Source organism: Ovis canadensis, chromosome 25 (assembly GCF_042477335.2).
Source record: "Ovis canadensis isolate MfBH-ARS-UI-01 breed Bighorn chromosome 25, ARS-UI_OviCan_v2, whole genome shotgun sequence".
NCBI classification, from domain to species: domain Eukaryota; kingdom Metazoa; phylum Chordata; class Mammalia; order Artiodactyla; family Bovidae; genus Ovis; species Ovis canadensis.
The window spans coordinates 46,900,357-46,922,993 of record NC_091269.1 but is presented as its reverse complement, the minus strand read 5'-3'; the positions used below and the strand labels follow the sequence as shown (position 1 = coordinate 46,922,993).

Here is a 22,637-nt window from a genome sequence, read left to right as displayed (position 1 = left end):
TGTGTCAAAGTTTAAACACTTTCTGGTACCAAGTTATGAGAAACCAGAACAAGCAAGGGTGAAATTTCTCTTACTAGTTTAAAAACTAGGGTAGGAAAAAAAAACTAGGGTAGGCAGCTAATTTTCTATGAATGCCCTTACGGCAAGGCAATTAAGCTTTTTAGCTTCTATTTATCTCTGATTGTACTATACTAAAATGATCTGGAAAACTAAATGATGTTAAAGAATAATGTGCTCAGAAGTTTCTCCACCATTATACATAGTGAAGTAAGTCAGAAAGAGAAAAACAATATACTATATTAATGTATATATGTGGAATCTAGAAAAATAATGTTGATGAACAGCAGGGAAGGAAAAGAGACACAAATGTAGAGAATGGTCTTGTGAACACAGGGGAGGGAGAGAGTGGGGCAAATGGGGACAGTAGCATCAACATACACACACTATCCGGGTGAGAGGGATAGCTGGGGAAAAGTTGCTGTGTAGCGCAGGAGCCTAGTCCGGTGCTCGTGCTGACCTGGAGGGGTGGGATGTGGGAAAGGAGGGAGACTAAGGAGGGAAGGGACATATATACAATTATGACTAATTTGTGTTGTTGTGTGGCAGAAACCAACACAACATTTGTAAAAATTTTAAAAACTCAATAAGAAAAATATAAAGGTTTTTTTTTTTTTTTAAGTTTGTTTCATTTGCCTGTGAGTAATTACATTTTTTGTTCGTTTCTTTTCAGACCAAGTGTTTATTTAGCTTGTTCCGGGATACTGGCCATAGTTTGAATCAGAATAATAAAGTAGGAGGAATTAATTCTCCAGTGTCTAAACCAGTTGTTTCTAAGAACCTGAAAGAGGATAAAACAGTCAAAGAAAAGGATATGGAAGGAAAGCCTAGGCCTGGGGATGTGGTAGGTTGTCGAGAAGTTGATGATTTTGCTGGTTTTGTTACTTTCCAGAGGCTTGCACTGATTTCTCTTTTGATGCATTGCTTCAGTTTAATTGATGTTTTGATGCAACACAATGTTCCTTGCTCCTGCTGTTGTGGAGACCGTGTAAGAATTGAATTTTTGATGCGTGCTTATTTTGTTTCAGCAAGTACCTAGTATAAAATCTCAGAGCTCAGATACTCCTTTGGAAATTGAACCCTCCCTTTGCAACAATCCAGAAGGACAGGTAACTATGCATGAAGAGTTTAAAAATAAAGTTTGAATCCATCAGTCCTTTCTAAGCAGGATTGTATCATATAGTGGAAAATGCTCAGGAAAATTCATTTTCTGAGTAACCATCCCATATTTGCCATGACTAGCTTACTCGAGTAAGATCATGTCTTTGTCTTGTTGAGACTCTAAAATGAGTGGATAACATTAATTTCGAGGTCCTTCCTAGCATTAAAAAATTATGTCTCATTAATTATGCTTATTAAGCACTATTAGGGATGTAGAGATACTTATCATCTACAGCATTTATTCATATGCTCTCAGGACACTCAACACCTTGGTGGGCAAAACAGACTGGTATATAACTAACTGTAAGACAGACACTTGAAGACTGCTGTAGCAGAGGTGCAAATGAAGGCGCTGTGTGAACTCAGGAGTCAGATGAGGCAGTCTCAGAAGTCTTCAGGAAGGGGTGGCATCCAAGCTAAGTAGTGAAAGATAAAGGGAACCCTCTGCCAATGGAGACGGAAGGAGAAGAATTTCAGGATCAGAGAATAACTTGAGTCAAGACACAAAGAAGGTAGCAGAACTCAGGGTATGTTAATTCAGTGTATGATATAGAGAAATGACAACCCACTCCAGTATTCTTGCCTGGAGAATCCCATGGACAGAGGAGCCTGGAAGGCTATAGTCCATGGGGTTGCAGGAGTTGGATACAACTTAGCGACTAACCCACCACCACCACCATGATACAGAGAAATGAAAAGAAAGTAATGGCTCTAGAAGGAGGTGATAAAGAAGAGGGAGACTGAGGTGGGGTTTAGAAATGCTTTGAAAGGCTTGCTGAAAAAAGTGTGGGCTTCATTCTGTGGAGGATGAGGGACTGTTAAGCCTTATCTTAGAGATGCACATTTAAGTTTTTAAGTCATGTGGAGATAATACCTCATGAGTGTGTCAGGGCAATACTCTTGCCAGGATATGGAAAAAAGAGATTGAAGTTGTGGTAGGGGATTCAGATGTCAGTGTATAGGTTTTTCTTATAGTAGAGGAGTGTTAATGACAGTTTAATCTAGGGACAGGGTTGCAGTAAAGAAAGTAAAAAACCAGCAGAGGCAAGGTATGAAATTTGAGGAATAAAAGTTAAAGCTAACTTGGGTATCAAGCCTCACTTTCTGGAAAGATGACAGAATCATTAGAGAAAAATAAAGATAGTGGTTATTATAGGGGAATGATAAGTTCAGTTTTGGACCTGATGTATTTAGGATGCTGGCAAAAATCTAGGTAGAAATGTCCTAGGTTGACGTTGATAGATAGTACTTAGGAGGGTGTGGGTGGGAATGTCAGAAGGTTATGATATTATTGCTGCAAGACTCCTGAAAGATGTTTGCTAGAAGATAGAATGACACTCACTTAAAAGAATTCTAAGAATAGTGTTGAACAAATTAAACAAGACTTCAACTGGGGTAGATGTTTTCAAGAGTAAAACTGAAAACCTTTTTCTGCAAGAGATAACCGCTGCCACAATTTTTTTAAAATATTTATTTATTTATTTACTTGTGGCTGCGCTTGGGGCTTTCTCTAGTTAGGGCAAGCTGGGGTTGCTCTTTGCTGCGGGGTGCAGGCTTCTCCTTGCAGAGGCTTCTCTTGTGTAGTAAGGGCTCCAGGCACACTGGCTCCAGTCCTCAGGCTCAGTGATTATGGTGCATGGGCTTAGTTGCCCTTCTGCATGTGGGATCATTCCAGACCTGGGATCAAACCTATGTCCACTGCATTGGCAGTCGGATCCTTAAGCACTGGACCACCAGGGAAGGCCCCCCCCGCCGCCATTACTATCTTTCTTTCCAGTTATTTTTCTATCTAAAAAATATTTTAAGTCATAATCACCCTATATATAGTTAAATATACAGTTTTCTCATTTATATTGTGAGCATTATAGTACTAAAATTTTTTCATGAATATGTATTTTCCTGGAAAGAATAAATTAGAGAAAAATGTCTTTGCAGCAATATGTAGAAGCAGGGACTTACATTGTGTTGGAGATTGAACTGGACAAAGCCTTGGTTCCGAAGAGAATGCCAGAGGAACTAGCCAGAAGGTGTGTGGCAATGGTTCTCATACTTGTTTTGCAAGACAATTTAGGTGACTTCCTTTAAAGAAAGTCATTTTGTCTACATACATGTAATTTTTCTTGGGTTAAGCAGCAGACAGTTTTCTGGGTGTTTTTTTAATGAAGTTTTTTTCGTTATTTTGTCTTCTTTTAAAAAAAGCCGTATAGGCCAATTACAAAAATATTGAAAACTTCAAGATCAGCAAGAAAAAAAAATCAACAAGAAAGTATCTAAAAATACCCAGATTTCTTTCTACTCACCCAAAGATTACCATTTTTAACACCTTGGTATTTATCCTTCTGGAGTTATTGTAAGTCTCTGTATTACACACACACACACACACACACCTCTCATATAAATATGTGTAATTTTTTAGAGCTATGCTTATGTTGTACCACAGTGCTTTGATTGTGTTTATAAGAAGTTGTCTGTTTCATCAAGGTTATCCAATTTATTGATGTATAATTATTCATGGTATCCTTTATTGTCTTTTTTATATAGATAGATGGAGGGTAATGTCTCCATATATATGAGGAATCCCTCTTCATTTCCTCTCAACCTTCATGCCATTTCCCTACCAACACCCTGCACCCCAGGCCTAAGCAATCACTTATCTACTTTTTGTCTGTATAAATTTGCCAACTCTGGAACATTTCGTTTAAGTGGAATCATACTAATGTGGTCTTTGTTGACTGGCTTCTTTCATCTAATATAATGCTGTGAAGGTTCATCCAGAGTGGAGCATGTATCAGTACTTCATTTCCTTATTGTTGAATAGTACTTAATTCTATGAATATACCACATTTGGGCAGTTTATTCTTATTACAGCATTCTATGATGATTATATTAAAATGGAAATCAATTCATATAACTCCTCTCTTCAGAAGCTACCAGTGACTCCCATCATACTCTGAGTAAAAGTCAAAGTCTGTAATGACCTACAAGGGGCTGGCTATGTATTCTGCATGTATTTTCTCCTCATTTTTTTTGGTCTAGCCAAAGTGGGCTCTTGTTATTGCTCACGCATGCCAGGCATACTTTTGCAGCAAGGCCTTTACACTTGCTGCTTGCTTTTCCTGTAATTTCCTTCACCCCAGTTACCTACATGATTTGTTTCCTCACTTCTGTCGGGTCATACTCGAGTATTATCATCTCAGTGAAGCTTTCCCTGGTGAAATATGCTCCCCAACTCCACTGCTCCCAACCCCCAACATAGTTTGTCTGCCTTCTTGCATTATTTTTCTGTGTGAAACATATCACTAACATATTTATCTTATTTATTGTCCTTTTTTCCCCCAACTAAAATGTAAGTGCCACGAGGGCAAGAATTTTTGTCTTTGCTTAATACTCTATCCCCGGCACCTGGAAAAGTGCCTGGTAGATAATAGGCACTAATGTATATTTTCATTGAATGAATAACATTATCTCTAGAAAGGAGACTGGGTGGCTAAACAAGGCTGGCAGGAGACCATTTACTATATATTGTTTCATATTTCTTAAATTTTGAATCATATGGATATATTATCTAATAACATAGATAAAATTAAAATTAGGAGTTATGAGCAAGGTCTAAAATTACATAGAACCTAGTCTCACTTTTCTTTTCTTTTTGGCCATGCCACGTAGCTTGCGAGATCTTAGTTCCCCAGCCGAGGGTTGAACCTGGGCCACTGCAGTGGAAGCACCAAGTCTTCACCACTGGACCACCAGGGAATTCTCTCATATATAGAACCTATTAAATAAAAATTGGATTTGTGAGTTTTTTGGTAAATTTCAAGACAGTATAGTATACCTAAGTAGGAATCTGAAACTATAAGAAGGAAGAACTATAATTCCGTTTGTGTGTGCGCTTAGTCGCTCAGTCGTCTCCGACTCTTTGCGACCCCATGGACTGTAGCCCGCCAGGCTCCTCTGTCCATGGGGATTCTCCAGGCAAGAATACTGGAGTGGGTTGCCATGCCCTTCTCCAGGCGATCTTCCCAACCCAGGGATTGAACCCAGGTCTCCCACATTGCAGGATTCATTACCAAGTGAGCTATCAGGGAAATCCCTAATTTCTTTTGGGTTCTTGTAAGAACTCCTGAAAATGGAAGGTAAAAGTTTTGGTGTAAGTAGCTTGACAGTGGTAAAATGTATTTTCTTATTCGCTGTAAAGTTTTTTTTTTCCCACCGTAAAGTTTGATGTCTTTACTATAGCTTAATGCAGTCTTATAAATTCTGACCAAGAGTATACTTTTTATCCTTATTGTTATTCAGTCATTCAGTTGTGTCTGACTTTTTACAGCCCCATGGACTGTAGCACATCAGGCTTCGCTGTCCTTCACTATCTCCCAGAGTTTGCTCAAACTCATGACCATTGAGTCAATGATGCCATCCAGCCATCTCGTCCTCTGTCACTGCCTTCTCCTCTTGCCTTCAATCTTTCCCAGCATCAGGGTCTTATCAAATGAGTCAGTTCTTCACATCAGGTGGCCAATGTATTGGAGCTTCAGCTTCAGCATCAGTTCTTCCAATGACTATTCAGGGTTGATTTCTTTTAGGATTGACTGATTTGATCTCCTTGCAGTCCAAGGGACTCTCAAGAGTCCTCTCCAGCACCACAGTTCGAAAGCATCAATTTTTCCTACTGGAGAGGAAAGAAAAGCTTTCACTTGCTTGTACCATTTATATTTCCAAAACTTTGTGCTTTCAGAGATTCTACCAAAAGTCATAACAGCTACTGTTAGTAGCTACATAAAGCTACTAAAGTAAAAACACCCGTTTCTTTCTAATTCCTGAGTCATGTAGCTTCTTGTGTACAAGAGGTTTTAAAAAAATGTATAAGGGTAAAGCCGGGGCTCATATTAGCCAGAAGTGCAACTTAGCTACTTTCCAGGTAGCTATTTAGTCGCTTCCTACCTTCCTTCCTAGTTCACAGTTATATGCTGTTCTGAAGTTCATGTCTAGGTTCTTACATGAGATAATAGCATAGTGGTCAAGTGTGATGGGCAACTGACCTTTGATATCCCTCACCCAGACCTTTGGAGGTGGGAAATAAAAGAACATACACTTGGATATAGGAAAGTTTATGTGTTGTTTTTTTTTTTTCTGATACAGGGTCAAGGAAATGATTCCTCCAAGGCCACCTCTTACCCGTAGGACAGGAGGAGCTCAGAAAGTAAGTGCCAAGGCCAAGGTGAAACTCTGAGATGTTGAGTGCACCCACTTGAAAATAGGGCATGGGTTCTTCAGTATGTTTTCCAGAAGGGGTGAGAAAGTGTAGCTTCACAAATTTTCCCTCATGCTTCAGTCTGACCAGTGGCATGCAATGAATAGCATACAGTGTTTAATCTTTGGCTGATGGTTTCTGAGATGGGAAGAGAAGGGCAATTTATACCAAAAGGATTATTGAATGTAAAACCCAATCAAGTTTCAGACTTTCTTTCCATGTCTTGACCTCTTTGAGGCCCCTTTACCAGATATTTTGTATTTTTCTAGGCGGTGAGTGACTACCACATGCAGATCAAGAACATTGCTAGAGCCATTCTGAATGAATATCACAATATGTTTGGAAAACAAGTAGTCAAGACTGGGAATGATATAGACAGTGAAACCCTGGAGGAGCAGAAGTGCCAGCTCAGCTATGAACTTAATTGCTCTGGAAAATACTTTGCTTTCAAAGAACAGCTCAAGGTAAATATTAATTTATTAAACTGTGGATTTTTATGAAGCATCTTCTCTGCATATGTGGTTATCATTTCTTTTCCAGTTATGTTCAGCTATGCTCTACCTTTCTTGCTACTGGTGCAAAGACCTATGTTCTCTATGACAGAATGTCTAGAGACATTCTTCCACTCCTGTATAGTCTTGGTATGGTTCAGTATCCATACTGAGTGTAAACCTGTAATAAACAAATTCCTCACTTGAAATTAGGCCAGATTTCGTGTTGTACTAGCAAGCAGTCACTCTGTACCTGGTGTTGATTCCATGACAGTTTTCTGTTTCCCATTGCAAACCTTTTCCTAGCCCATAGAATCACTAAGATTTGAGAAATATTTACTTAATAATAATTTCCCAAATAATAATGGCTAACATTTATTGAGTATTTGTTGTGTACAGACATATTTTTAAATACTTCATATTTTACTAATTTCATCCTCACAACAACTATAAGAAAAAGGTCCTCCTCATTTTATAGATAGAGAATTGCAGTATTTAGCTGGTTAAATAATTTGCCCAAGATTATAGAGCTAGTAAAGGTCAAAGATGGAATGTACATACAGGCAATCTGGCTCCAGACTCAGCTCAGAATCTGGCTTCTCATTTGCTGCACTGCAGTGCCTCTCTGTGTACATTTACTATGTGCCCTAAACTGTTCCAAACAGATACAAAGAAAGTATGTGGAAATAATAAAGTGAAAAACAACTGGTAGCCATGGAGACATGAGGCTCTTCTCAGGTGGCACAGGCACATCTCAGTTTGATCCCTGGTTCTGCTATTAGTAGCTGGATGACCATCTTCCCCTGTTATTTCTCTTTGGCCTCTCAATCCTCTTTTGAAGTAGGATAAGAATACCAGAAGTACGTATCCATTTAATAAATGAGGAAACCGAAATACCAAGTGTAAAATAATTTATGAGGTTGTACAGTGGCAGGATTAGAACCAGGATTCCATTGTTCAGTCTCTCAGATCAGGCCTTTCTCTTTTTTCTCCCTTGAATCATGTTGCCACTATGAGAAACATAATGCATAAACATAATGCTAAGGTTTTCTTTGGCTTTATGACTCTCTTTGCAAAGTGTGAATCCTGTATTGACCATTTTGATGATGATGGTAATGTCAAGAAAAGAATGATGTCATGAAGACATACTTTGATGTCATGCAAAGTGTGTTGATTGGAGGAAAATCAGAGAGCCGACAGTCTAGCAGTCACCAAGGAAAATCAGTTCACCTTCTGGGTTTCTGATGAGCCTTAGATCAGAAGCTCAAGGGAGGTCTTCTGCTGAACTGTGTTATCAGATGGTGATGTGTGTCTCTTGCAGCATGCTGTGGTAAAGATTGTGAGAGAGAAGTACTTGAAGACAACATCATTTGAAAGCCAAGAGGAGCTGCAGAAATTTATCAGTGAGCTATATGTTTTCTTGGTGGATCAGATGCATGTGGCCTTAAACCAGGTAGGTGCTTTAGAACTAAGCACTCTTCCTTTTCTCTGTAGGTCATCGGGTCTCCTCTAAATAATTCCTTTCTTCTTCCCTCTTTTCTTCCTTAACACTACAGACATTTATTGGGGTAGCTGCTCTGTGCTAGGCATTGAAAACACAAAGATGAATGAGAAACTGCCTAACTTATAAGACGAATTTTTGGAAAAATAAGGGGGTATCCTCTTTCATGCAATCTCAAAAACTACAGAATGATCTCTCTTCATTTCCAAGGCAAACCATTCAATATCACGAATGCCCCAACCAGTAACACTGAAGAAGCTGAAGTTGAACAGTTCTATGAAGACCTACAAGACCTTCTAGAACTAATACCCAAAAAAGATGTTCTTTTCATTCTAGGGGACTGGAGTGGAAAAGTAGGAAGTCAAGAAACACCTGCAGTAACAGGCAAATTTGGCCTTGGAGTACAGAATGAAACAGGGTAAAGGCTAATTAATAGAGTTCTACCAAGAAAATGCACTGGTCATAGCAAACACCCTCTTCCAACAACGCGAGAAGACTCTACACATGGACATCACCAGATGGTCAACACCAAAATCAGATTGATTATATTCTTTGCAGCCAAAGATGGAGAAGCTCTATGCAGTCAGCAAGAACAAGACCAGGAGCTGACTGTAGCTCAGATCATGAACTCGTTATTGCCAAATTCAGACTTAAATTGAAGAAAGTGGGGAAAACCACTAGACCATTCAGGTATGACCTAAATCAAATCCCTATGACTATACAGTGGAAGTGAAAAATAGATTTAACGGACTAGATCTAATAGACAGAGTGCCTGATGAACTATGGATAAAGGTTCATGACATTGTACAGAAGACAGGGATCAAGACCATCCCGAAGAAAAAGAAATACAAAAAAGCGAAGTAGCTGTCTGAGGAGGCCTTACAAATAGCTGTGAGAAGAATAGAAGCGAAAAGCAAAGGAGAAAAGGAAAGATATACCCATTTGATTACAGAATTCCAAAGAATAACAAAGAGATAAGAAAGCCTTCCTTCAGCGATCAATGCGAAGAAATAGAGGAAAACAATAGAATAGGAAAGACTAAAGATCTCTTCAAGAGAATTAGAGATACCAAGTGAACATTTCATGCAAAGATGGGCTCAATAAAGGACAGAAATGGTAGGGACCTAACAGAAGCAGAAGATATTAAGAAGAGGTGGCAAGAATACACAAAGAACTGTACAAAAAAGATCTTCACAACCCAGATAATCATGATGGTGTGATCACTCACCTAGAGCCAGACATCCTGGAATGTGAAGTCAAGTGGGACTTAGGAAGCATCACTATGAACAAAGCTAGTGGAGGTGATGGAATTCCAGTTGATCTATTTCAGATCCTGAAAGATGATGCTGTGAAAGTGCTGCACTCAATATGCCAGCAAATGTGGAAAACTCAGCAGTGGCCACAGGACTGGAAAAGGTCAGTTTTCATTCCAATCCCAAAGAAAGGCAATACCAAAGAATGCTCAAACTACTGCACAATTACACTCACCTCACACGCTAGTAATGCTCAAAATTCTCCAAACCATACTTCAGCAGTATGTGAACCATGAAATTCCAGATGTTCAAGCTGGTTTTAGAAAGGGCAGAGGAACCAGAGATCAAATTGCCAACATCCGCTGGATCATTGAAAAAGCAAGAGAGTTCCAGAAAAAACATCTATTTCTGCTTTATTGACTATGCCAAAGCCTTTGACTGTGTGGGTCCCAATAAACTGTGGAAAATTCTGAAAGAGATGGGAATACCAGACCACCTGACCTGCCTCTTGAGAAACCTATATGCAGGTCAGGAAACAACAGTTAAAACTGGACATGGAACAACAGACTGGTTCCAAATAGGAAAAGAAGTACATCAAGGCTGTATATTGTCACCCTGCTTATTTAACTTATATGCAGAGTACCTCATGAGAAACGCTGAGCTGGAGGGACCACAAGCTGGAATCAAGATTGCCGGGAGAAATATCAATAACCTCAGATATGCAGATGACGCCACCATTATGGCAGAAAGCGAGAAAGAACTAAAGAGGCTCTTGATGAAAGGAAAAGAGGAGAGTGAAAAAGTTGGCTTAAAGCTCAACATTCAGAAGACTAAGATCATGGCATCCGGTCCCATCACTTCATGGCAAATAGATGGGGAAACAGTGGAAACAGTGGCTGACTTTGTTTTGGGAGGCTCCAAAATGACTGCAGATGGTGATTGCAGCCATGAAATTATAAGACGCTTACTCCTTGAAAGGAAAGTTATGACCAACCTAGACAGCATATTAAAAAGCAGAGACATTACTTTGCCAACAAAGGTCCATCTAGTCAAGGCTGTGGTTTTTCCAGTGGTCAAGTATGGATGTGAGATTTGGACTGTGAAGAAAGCTGAGAACAGAAGAATTGATGCTTTTGAACTGTGGTGTTGGAGAAGACTCTTGAGAGTCCCTTGGACTGCAAGGAGATCCAACCAGTCCATCCTAAAGGAGATCAGTCCTGGGTGTTCATTGGAAGGTCTGATGTTGAAGCTGAAACTCCAATACTTTGGCCACCTGATGTGAAGAGCTGACTCATTTGAAAAGACCCTGATGCTGGGAAAGATTGAGGGCAGGAAGAGAAGGGGATGACAGAGGATGAGATGGTTGGATGGCGTCACCGTCTTAATGAACATGGGTTTGGGTGGAATCTGGGAGTTGTTGATAGACAGGGAGGCCTGGCGTGCTGCGGTTCATGGGGTTGCAGAGTCCTACACGACTGAGCAACTGAACTGAACTGAACTGATGCCAGTTATATCTTCATAAACCTGGGGAGAAAAGAGAAAGTCTGAAAAGATTTTATTGTATTTGGCCAGAAAGAGGCTGTTGTTAACCTTTACATAGCGGTTTCATTGGTCTAATGAAGTAGATCCAAGTTATAGTGAATTGAAGAGTAAATGAGTGATCCAAAAGCAATTGGGATAAACATTCAAGAAGTTGGAAGATAAAGGGAAGAAGTAGGAAAATAGTAGCTGGAAATTAGAGATTTTCTTTTTAAGATGGAAGTCTTTAGAATGTCCTCAGGTTTAGGAAAAGGAGTCAGTAGATTGGGAGAAGTTGAAAGTTGAGGGGAAAGGGGGCAATCAATGGCAAACTTGGGATATACAAGTAGAAAAGGGTCAAGAATTTAGATGTAAGGATTAGTCTCGAAACAGAGAAGGATGTGATACCTCTTCCTCTGAGGCTGAAAGGAAAGACATACAATGGATGCAGGAATAAACAGTTCAGGGGCTTCCCGTCTTAACCACTGGTGGTTAAGTGGTTAAGAATCTGCCTTGCAATGCAAGGGATGCTGGTTTGATCCCTGGTCTACGGAGATTCCACATGCTGTGGACTAACTAAGCCTGTGCACCACAGCTACTGAGCCCATGCTCTTGGCCCTGAGAGCCGCAGCTGCTGAGCCCATGCTCTCGGCCCTGAGAGCCGCAGCTGCTGAAGGCGCATGTGCCTAGAGCCTGTGCTCTGCAACAGGAGAAGCCACCGATGAGCAGCAGCTCACACACCGCGATGAAGAGGAGCCCCCGCTCTCTGCAGCTGGAGAAGGCCCACATGCACCGACAGAGACCCACCACAGCCAAGAAGTTAGATACATCTTAGAAAACAGAGCTTGGTTGTGGGATTCAAAAGTTGTAGGATTTTTTTTTTTTTTTTTGCCTAATAATTTCTATTTCCTCTGTGAAGTAACTTCTTTACTGCAAGTGAAGGGAGTAAGGGTTGAATGGCAAGTTTGAAGAGAAGAAAATTTAGATACTGCCTAGCATAATGGAAAATGTTGCTGAACAAGGACAAATACATAGATTATTGAGAGTATTAAAGTCCTCAGCTAAGACCATATGCAGTTTTCTTCAGGCTCAATTAGCAGCTTCTGCCTAAGAAGGAAGAAGTCAGGTTGTAGGATTGTTTTGATTTGGGAGTTGTCTGAGCAAGTGCAGGAAAAGGACAAGGATGCCCAGGACTTGAATGTGCTGGTGAGAGAGCAGTATGAGTAGATAATCATGAGGTCCAGGCTTATCCATTTGGGAAATTATAGGCATATTGGAAGTCAGAGAACAGTTTTAGGGGACTAAATGACAAGAAGACAGAAGGCTTGTAATGTGGGTGTGGGGAGTGGATATTAGAGGTAAAATATTTCTGGTTTGGGCATAGGAGTGTGTTGCTATAGGGATTTGGAGCTCAGAATTAGAAAGAACGGAGTACAAAGGCATTAACAGTGATCAGAAGCTCTCTTTGGCCCATCCCAAACTTAGCTTCACTCTTCACATTCCTTAGTAACTCTCCTTGTTAAAGTCAATGATACAAGTTTTATTTCTGGTTAAGAAATCGGGGGAGGGGTCTTCCCTGCCTCTAGCCTCTGGCCCAAGAGATTGCTTGTTATACCAGACCTCCTTTCCTATCTGGGTATAAAGGATATGTTATTTTTCCTTCTACCTTTCTGGCTATGTCTAAAATGTCTCCTTGGTAGAATCTGTCTATATATCCCACTGAAAATATAGATGTAGCTGCCAAAGATTTGTTTTCTCGATGTTTGAAGATTCTAGCTAGTTCTTGCCCTATTCATGTCATGACACCTAAAAAATGATAATATTTCTGTACACTAGAGAAAAGGAAAGAAGCTATTTGGGGTTAGAAGTGACTTAGGGATGCTGACTGCCCAGCCTTGAGGAGAGCAGTTCTGCTGTAAATAATTTTTACTCACTTCCATGACCTCAGACTTTTGGTGTTCAGATACCTGAGATTCTATTTCACCCTTGATATTTATCTGTTGGTTCACACGCACTCTGTTACTGTACTGGCAAGACTGTGAGAAACCTCAATATCATTTTAGATATCATAACTAGAGTCTCATATCTGGTTTATTCTTATAAAACTTCTCTGCTTATAACTGCTTCATTTTGTCCGCCTGTCATCTTGATGCTGACAAGACCATACCAGATGATGTCCAAGGCACCCCTCCAGTCATTTATACTAGCAGTGAACAGCTTCGACTCTTTGCATTTGAAGCAGAAGTCAATGAAAACTATGAAATGGCGACAGTGTACTATGAAGAGGTAATTAAACATCTTTCTGGTGGTTGTTGCCACTGCTAATTGTAAATATGGGTATAATACATAGTAGTGTTTGATTGTTTAAAATCCAACCTTGTTGGTGAAAAGACTGACACATAGATCAATAAAACAGAGTCCAAAAATAGGTCCAGAAACAGAGCCATTATATTTTTGACAAAATTGTTTACAAATTTAAAAATTCAATGCCGAAAGGATAGGCTTTTCAAAAAATTGTGTTAGAACAGTTGGTTATCCATATGCAGAAAATGAACCTGGAGAGAGAGAAATAAAGATGGCAGAGTAAGAGGACATGGAGGTCACCTCCTTGCCTTAAGCACATTAAAAATACATCTACATGTGGAACAATTCTCACTGGAAACTGACAGAAGGACTCATGTACAACAAGGCTGTAAGAAAGATACACGCATAAGTTACTTGAAAGGGAAGAAAAGTGATTTGGTTGGGACCTGTGTCCCTAGGAGGGGACTCGGAAGAAAAGGGAGGGTGCACTGGTGTATATTCAAACTGAGGAGTAAGTGGGTCAAGCCACAGACTGGGTGTCCCAGTCCTGGATTACAGTGTAGAGAAGACAAGGTCCCTTTGCTGGTTGGAGGACTGGCTGCTGGGACAGACAGAAAGGCTGGAGAAGCCTGGACTCCACTTATGAAGAATGCAAGTGTCCTGGCTTGCCCCTGAGGCAGGGCAGAGAGACATCTGCCCTACAGGCTGGCACATTCCTCATGGCCACCTTACCGTGCACCTGGGCCCAAGCCAAGCCAATGCTCCAGCCCTACTCAGACCACAACACAGCACAGCATTGGATCTGGGAGGCCACAACCAGGGAAAAAAATTCTAACCTGGGTTGCATCTGAGAAGAGCCACAGATGGCTACATAAGCAGCCATAGTTATAGCTGTGTGTGCATGGGCCCAGCTTGCTTCAGCACACCCTCCCTCTGGTGCAAATGCCCCAGTGTGGGGAGAGGGAGAAACGCGCACTCAATGGGAACACAGTCAGCTGGAGGAAAATTGTCACATCCAGTTGTGAAGCTGTTACCCTGTGTTTTCTTCTGAGAATTTCATAGTTTTAGGTACTACATTTATGTCTTTGATCCATTTGAATTATTTTTTGTATATGGTGTTAGATAAGGGTTCACCTTCATTCTCTGCATGTGGATATTCAGTTTTCCTAGCAGAGTTTGCTTAAAATATTGTCCTTTCCCTACCAAATGGTCTTGACACCTTTGTCAAAAGTCATTTGACTATATATGTTAGGATTTATTTCTGGGCTCTCCATTCTATTCCCTTGGCTTATATGTCTGTCTTTATACCAGTACCAGACTGATTACTGTAACTTTGTTAAGTTCTGAAATCAGGAAGTTTGAGTTTTCTAGTTTTGTTCCTTTTTAAGATTGTTTTGGATATTCGGGATCCTTAAGATTCCATATGAATTTTGGAGTGGGCTTTTTTGTTTCTGCAAAAAAATATCATTGGGATTTTGATAGATATTGCATTGAATCTGTATATTGCTTTTTACAGTATTAAGTCTTCTAATCTAATCTGTGAACATGCAATGTGCTTTCATTTGTTTATCTCTCTTCTTTAATTTCTTTCAGCAATGTTTTATAGTTTTCACTCATTATAAGTTGTTTTTATTATTACATATTTGTGGATAAGCTGATATTTGCCTCCTCAAGACTGTGACAGAAGTGATTATATGTAAATCTTTAAAATGAAACATAAAATGAATCTTTTGATTCCCAAGTATTGGATGAGTATATGGTGACCAAAACACTGATACTAGAAAGCAATGAATTGAGGATTCATTATTTTTTTGAGGCTTTCATTTTTTGCATTATTTCCAGAAATATTTATTGACCACATAATATAAGTCAGACAAGTGACTGTTCTGGGCATTCAGAAGTTAGTGGTAAGCAAAAAAGAAGTCACATTTCTAATTTCATAGAGCTTATAGTATTTTTGGAGTGCTTGCTCTGTGATGTTATGTGCTTGAAGGATGTAACAGCGTCGCAGTAACCTTGGTCCTCCTGATGTTTCGTGTGGCAGAGGTTAGTTCGGGAGCCCCAGAACCTGGAGCACTGGCTGGACTACGGTGCCTTCTGCCTCCTAACTGAAGACAATATCAAAGCACAGGAGTGCTTTCGAAAAGCCCTTTCCCTGAACCAGAATCACATCCAGAGGTATGATTGGAAGAGAGATGAGGAATGAGTAGGGGCAGATAAGCTTCGGTGTGAGTTTGCCTTGGTTCCTGTGACGTGGGGCCATGTTGTCAGTCATGCTGGTGGTCTCTTCTCAGCTTGTTGCTGTGTGGTGTCCTGGCTGTCCTGATGGAGAACTATGAGCAGGCGGAAGTTTTCTTCGAAGATGCTACTTGCTTGGAACCAACCAATGTTGTAGCCTGGACTTTACTTGGTTTGATACTTTCCTATGATACAAACGTCTCTTCTTTCATTAGAATATTTTTCCTTTCTCTTTCCATTCTTTAATGGCTCATCATGTAATTCTTAAACTTTGGTGGAAGTGTGGGAAATCCAAATGAAATGCTGTCCTTCTACAGTATTTGATAGCGGGAAATTAGTCACATTTGTTTCAACGTCTTTTTTTTTTTTTCAGGCTTGTACTATGAAATTCAAAATAATGATATTCGAATGGAAATGGCATTTCATGAAGCCTTCAAACAGCTTCAGGCACGGGTTCTTCAGGCACAAGTAACGAGGCAGAAGAGCGCTGGTACTGTAGAGTGTGTTGAGGAAGGAGGGAAAGCAGAATCCAGCTTAGGTCCTTGGGGAGTTACCAGTGGTTCTTCTACAGCAGCCCTCAAAGTGGAAGCCCCAACAGGTAGGACCAGGGAGATGGTGTGTGGCTATTGGAAGAATTCTTGGCCTCATGAGTGGGACCTGGCACATAGTAGGTACACAGTAAATAGTTGTTAAATGAATGAGAACGTGGAGTTTTGAGTTGTTCCAGGGCTACCAGGCAACAGTCCTTCTAAACATTTCCTCATTCATGTGACTGAAAGTTGGCAATTTCTACTGTTGTTGCTTGTCAATTTTTTGAGACTTAAAAATTTTTAGAGAATTTAACATCTCTGAAGGTGAAGGTGAAGGTGAAGTCGCTCAGTCGTGTCCGACTCTGCGACCCCGTGGACTGTAGCCTACCAGGCTCCTCCATCCAGGGGATTCTCCAGGCAAGAATACTGGAGTGGGTTGCCATTTCCTTCTCCAGGGGATCTTCCCGACCCAGGGATCAAACCCGGGTCTCCTGCATTAGAGGCAGATGCTTTAACCTCTGAGCCACCAAAAGGGGTATCATTTTAGCAGAGTAAGTTTCATTCTTTTCCCCCTCACTCTCTTCCCCAGGATCTAAAATCTCAGTAATGTGATTGTAAAATTTTAAAATTTATTTATACATTTTTTTTTCTTGTTCTTCATTAACATTCTCCTTTCCTCCACTTTAGGAAATCATTCTAATGTGTTTAAAGTTGTGTGTTTTTTTGTGTTTCCTGCATGTGTTATTTTGTTTACAAGTTGTTACACTTACTAACAAAGAATTGTTATTTTGTGTACATATATTTTCAACAGTTTAAGGTATAATGGATATTTCATAAACTGCACATATTTAACGTGTACAGTTTGATAAGTTTTGACATACGAACACATCCATGGAAACATCACCACAGTCAATATAATGAACATAATGAACATATCTGAAAACTCCAAAACTTTCTTTGTGCCCATTTGTAATCTCTTTCTCCCATCCAAGTATTCAACAGGCCTGACCCTGATCAGGTGAGATCTGGCGCATTCGGGGTGGTATGGCTGTAGACTGGAATCTCTTTGTCTTGGCCCTGTTTCCGTATAAACACCAATCAACTTTCTATTACTATGTGCCGGGAGCCAGCATGAGGAATTCCACCCGTGACAAGGTCATGCGGCAGAGCTCTGATGGCAAGGCTAATCAGACCTCAGGTTTTCCCCCTGGGATTTCCTGAGCATCCACCCCCCAAAAAATAAGAATCTGCCTGCTTTTCCACTCTTCTAATATTCTCTGGAAAAAGTCAAATCAGGACTTTAGCCTTCTGCATTTGAAAGGGATGTTTCAGTAAAAACCCCTCTGATAACTCTCTAGCTTGCCTAACAGGTTCCCCCCCCCCCCACCTCTTACAGCTTGTGAATTGCTTACAGCCCCCCAACCACAAGAGGCACAAAGCTTAAAGCATCTTAAAGATACAGAGCCTTTTCTAAAGAGTTAAAAATTATATTGGTAGAGGGTTTTCACTGTTGACTCAATGACTGCTACCAGGCCTCCATATTCTTTATCTTTTAGGCACCTGGGAGGATGTTAATCAATGTAAACGGGATATGGAAAAAGATATATAGTAGTTTTGATGTTAGCAACACTAGACTTTTGAGTTAATTACTTTTGTTATATATCACTGTACTCCTCTTGTGTCCTTGCTATGTAAGAATGTAACTTTATTTAGTGCTTTCTGAGAGTAGCACCAGACTTTGGGAAGATCAACACAAATAAGTCTTCTGGTTAACAAACCATTATCAGAAAAAAGGCTGTAGAATGTTAATTGGCCTTTTTGGCCAGAAGATGATGTAAATCACCTAAGACTTATGTATACAATTAGGTATGCAGAGAGAAAAGCCTGGTTTTGATAAGAGTCTGGGCTGCTAACGCTGCATAACTTTGTGTTACCCATTGATCTCCATGTTTTATCAAAAGTATAAAAGGCCTTCTGAACAATAGAGGACGGGGCCAGTCGCTGGACTGGTTTCCCCCGTGTCTCCTCTTTACTCTAATTTCAGGCTGAATTCCCATCTGGAGTGGGGCGGCTCACCATGTATACTTACTTGTCCTGGCTTTTAAGATCCACACAAGGGGGAGCCCAAGGCGGGGCACCCCCCCGATATTCAAGTGGGCGCCAGTGGCCCAACGTAGATGGTGCTAGCTCCTTGTCTGAAAATGTATTGGCCTTCCCCGTAAACCAAGTTATTCAGCCTTCTTTCTCCACTTAATTTTCCTACTACACTATTTCTTCCTAATCTAATCTTATATTAATAAATAAATAAGTTTCCTTGCCAACGCCGTCCCTGCTTCCAATTCCCTGGATCCACCGGGGCTGGACCCCGGCACCTATGGATGAGTTTGCATATGTTATAATTTTACTTATTTATTTATGGATGCGCTGGGTCTTCATCAATGTGTGCAGGCTTTCTCTAGCTACAGTGAGTGCGGACAGCTACTCTTTGCTGTGGTGTGTGGGCTTCGCATTGTGGTGGCCTCTCTTGTTGCAGAGCAAGGGCTCTAGGACTTTGGGCTCAGTTGTGGATCACAGGCCCAGCTGCTTCGCTGCATGTGGGATCTTCCCAGACCAGGGGTCCAACCTGTGTCCTCTGCATTGGCAGGCAGATTCTTAACCACTGGGGATGTCCCAGCTTTAGAATTAAGAAGAATTATACAGTATATACTCTTTTTTGGTCTGACTTTTTCCACTTTAGTTGGTCAGTCAGCTCAATCACTCAGTCATGTCTGACTCTTTGCAACCCCATGGACTGCAGCACGCCAGGCCTCCCTGTCCATCACCAACTCCTGAAGTTTACTCAAACTCATGTCCATTGAGTTGGTGATGCCATCCAGCCATCTCATCCTCTGTCATCCCCTTCTCCTCCTGCCTTCAATCTTCCCAGCATCGGGGTCTTTTCATGAGTCAGCTCTTCGGATCAGGTGGCCAAAGTATCGGAGTTTAAGCTTCAGTATCAGTCCTTCCAATAAACATTCAGGACTGATTTCCTTTAGGATGGACTGGTAGGATCTCCTTGCAGTCCAAGGGGCTCTCAAGAGTCTTCTCCAACACCACAGTTCAAAAGCATCGATTATTCAGCACTCAGCTTTCTTTATAGTCCAACTCTCAGATCCATACATGACTACTAGAAAAACCATAGCCTTGACTAGATGGACCTTTGTTGGCAAAGTAATGTCTCTGCCTTTTAATATGCTATCTAGGTTGGTCATAACTTTCCTTCCAAGGAGTAAGCGTCTTTTTATTTCATGGCTACAGTCACCATCTGCAGTCATTTTGGAGCCCAAAGAAATAAAGTCTGACACTGTTTCCACTGTTTCCCCATCTATTTGCCATGAAGTGACGGGACCAGATGCCATGATCTTCGTTTTCTGAATGTTGAGCTTTAAGCCAACTTTTTCACTCTCCTCTTTCACGTTCATTAAGAGCCTCTTTAGTTCTTCACTTTCTACCATAAGGGTGGTGTCATCTGCATATCTGAGGTTATTGATATTTTTCCTGGCAGTCTTGCTTCCAGCTTGTGCTTCATCCAGCCCAGTTTTTCTCATGAAGTACTCTGCATATACATTAAATAAGCATGGTGACAATATACAGCCTTGACATACTCCTTTTCCTATTTGGAACCAGTCTGTTGTTCTATGTCCAGTTCTAACTGTTGCTTCGTGACCTGCACACAGGTTTCTCAAGATGCAGGTCAGGTTGTCTAGTATTCCCATCTCTTTCAGAATTTTCCACAGTTTATTGTGATCCACACAGTCAAAGGCTTTGGCATAGTCAATCAAGCAGAAATAGATATTTTTCTGAAACTCTCTTGCTTTTTCGATGATCCAGCTGATGTTGGCAATTTGATCTCTGGTTCCTCTGCCTTTTCTAAAACCACCTTGAATATCTGGAAGTTCATGGTTCACATATTGCTGAAGCCTGGCTTGGAGAATTTTGAACATCACTTTGCTAGTGTGTGAGATGAGTGCAATTGTGTGGTAGTTTGAGCATTCTGTGGCATTGCCTTTCTTTGGTATTGGAATGAAAACTGACCCTTTCCAGTCCTGTGGCCACTGCTGAGTTTTCCAAATTTGCTGGCATACTGAGTGCAGCACTTTCACAGCATCATCTTTTAGGATTGGAAATAGTCCAACTGGAATTCCATCACCTCCACTAGCTTTGTTCGTAGTGATGCTTCCTAAGTCCCACTTGACTTCACATTCCAGGATGTTTGGCTCTAGGTAAGTGATCACACCATCGTGATTATCTGGGTCATGAAGATCGTTTTGTACAGTTCTTCTGTGTATTCTTGCCACCTCTTAATATCTTCTGCGTCTGTTAGGTCCCTACCATTTCTGTCCTTTATTGAGCCCATCTTTGCATGAAATGTTCCCTTGGTATCTCTAATCTTTCTCATTCTATTGTTTTCCTCTATTTCTTTGCCTTGATCACTGAGGAAGGCTTTCTTATCTCTCCTTGCTATTCTTTGGAACTCTGCATTCAGATGCTTATATCTTTCCTTTTCTTCTTTGCTTTTGGCTTCTCTTCTTTCCTCAGCTATTTGTAAGGCCTCCTCAGACAGCCATTTCGCTTTTTTGCATTTCTTTCTCTTTGGAATGGTTTTCCTCCGTGTCTCCTGTACAGTGTCATGAACCTTCATCCATAGTTCATCAGGCACTCTGTCTATCAGATCTCGTCCCTTAAATCCATTTCTCACTTTCACTGTAAAATTGTTAGCGATTTGATTTAGGTCATACATGAATGGTCTTGTGGTTTTCTCTACTTTCTCCAGTTTAAGTCTGAATTTGGCAATAAAGAGTTCATGATCTGAGCCACAGTCAGCTCCCAGTCTTGTTCTTGCTGACTGCATAGAGCTTCTCCATCTTTGGCTGCAAAGAAGATAATCAGTCTGATTTCAGTAATGACCATCTGGTGATGTCCATGTGTAGAGTCTTCTCTTGTGTTGTTGGAAGAGGATGTTTGCTATGACCAGTATGTTCTCTTGGTAGAACTCTATTAGCCTTTGCCCTGCTTCATTCTGTACTCCAAGGCCAAATTTGCCTGTTACTCCAGGTGTTTCTTGACTTCCTACTTTTGCATTCCAGTCCCCTATAATGAAAAGGACATCTTTTTTGGGTGTTCTAGAAGGTCTTTTAGGTTTTCATAGAACCGTACTTCAGCTTCTTCAGCATTACTGGTCAGGGCATAGACTTGCATTACCGTGATATTGGGTTGCCTTGTAAACGAACAGAGGTCATTATGTTGTTTTTGAGACTGCATCCAAGTACTGCATTTTGGACTCTTGTTGACTATGATGGCTACTCCATTTCTTCTAAGAGATTCTTGCCCACAGTAATCAATTTAATAGTCATCTGAGTTAAAATCATCCATTCCAATCCATTTTAGTTCACTGATTCCTAAAATGTCAGCGTTCACTCTTGCCATCGCTGGTTTGATCACTTCCAGTTTGCCTTGATCCATGGACCTAACATTCCAGGTTCCTATGCAATATCTCTGTTTATAGCATTGGACCTTGCTTTCTTCACCAGTCATATCCACAACTGGGTGTTCTTTTTATTTTGGCTCCATCTCTTCATTCTTTCTGGAGTTAGTTCTCCACTGATCTCCAGTAGCATATTGGACACCTATCAACCTGGGGAGTTCATCTTTCAATGTCCTATCTTTTTGCCTTTTCATACTGTTCATGGGGCTCTCTAGGCAGGAATACTGAAGTGGTTTGCCATTCCCTTCTCCAGTGGACCATATTTTGTCAGAACTCTCCACCATGACCCGTCCATCTTGGGTGGCCCTACACAGCATGACTCATAATTTCATTGAGTTAGAGAAGACTGTGGTCCATACGGTTAGATTGGTGTTTTCTGGTGGTTTTCAGTCTGTCTGCCCTCTGATGGAGAAGCATAAAAGGCTTATGAAAGCTTCCTGATGCGATAGACTGACTGAGAGGGATACTGGGTCTTGTTCTGATGGTGGGGGCCATGCTCAGTAAATCTTTAATCCAGTTTTGATTATTTTGAGACTCAAGCATGTTGTTGCCCATATCAGTAGTTCATCCTTTTTTATTGCTAAATAATATCCTGATGTGTGGCGATACCAACACTGTATTTATTTAATCAACGCTGGGCTGGAAGAAGCACAAGCTGGAATCAAGATTGCTGGGAGAAATATCAATAACCTCAGATATGCAGATGACACCACCCTTACGGCAGAAAGCAAAGAACTGAAGAGCCTCTTGAAAGTGAAAGAGGAGAATGAAAAAGTTGGCTTAAAGCTCAACATTCAGAAAACGAAGATCAT

General features: G+C 40.8%; 1 protein-coding gene across 7 annotated transcripts in view; it reads left to right on the top strand.

Annotated features, from left to right (window-relative positions):
* CFAP70 (cilia and flagella associated protein 70) overlaps positions 1 to 22,637 on the top strand; it is an 83,341-nt gene that overhangs the window by 36,156 nt on the left and 24,548 nt on the right. For all 7 annotated transcript variants that reach the window (XM_069572045.1, XM_069572041.1, XM_069572042.1 and 4 more), the window contains 10 exons: positions 731 to 901; positions 1,086 to 1,166; positions 3,154 to 3,245; positions 6,355 to 6,415; positions 6,736 to 6,930; positions 8,279 to 8,410; positions 13,390 to 13,515; positions 15,578 to 15,711; positions 15,828 to 15,943; positions 16,145 to 16,369. In XM_069572045.1, coding sequence (XP_069428146.1) covers positions 731 to 901; positions 1,086 to 1,166; positions 3,154 to 3,245; positions 6,355 to 6,415; positions 6,736 to 6,930; positions 8,279 to 8,410; positions 13,390 to 13,515; positions 15,578 to 15,711; positions 15,828 to 15,943; positions 16,145 to 16,369 — 1,333 coding nt within the window. The remainder of the gene's footprint in view (positions 1 to 730; positions 902 to 1,085; positions 1,167 to 3,153; positions 3,246 to 6,354; positions 6,416 to 6,735; positions 6,931 to 8,278; positions 8,411 to 13,389; positions 13,516 to 15,577; positions 15,712 to 15,827; positions 15,944 to 16,144; positions 16,370 to 22,637) is intronic.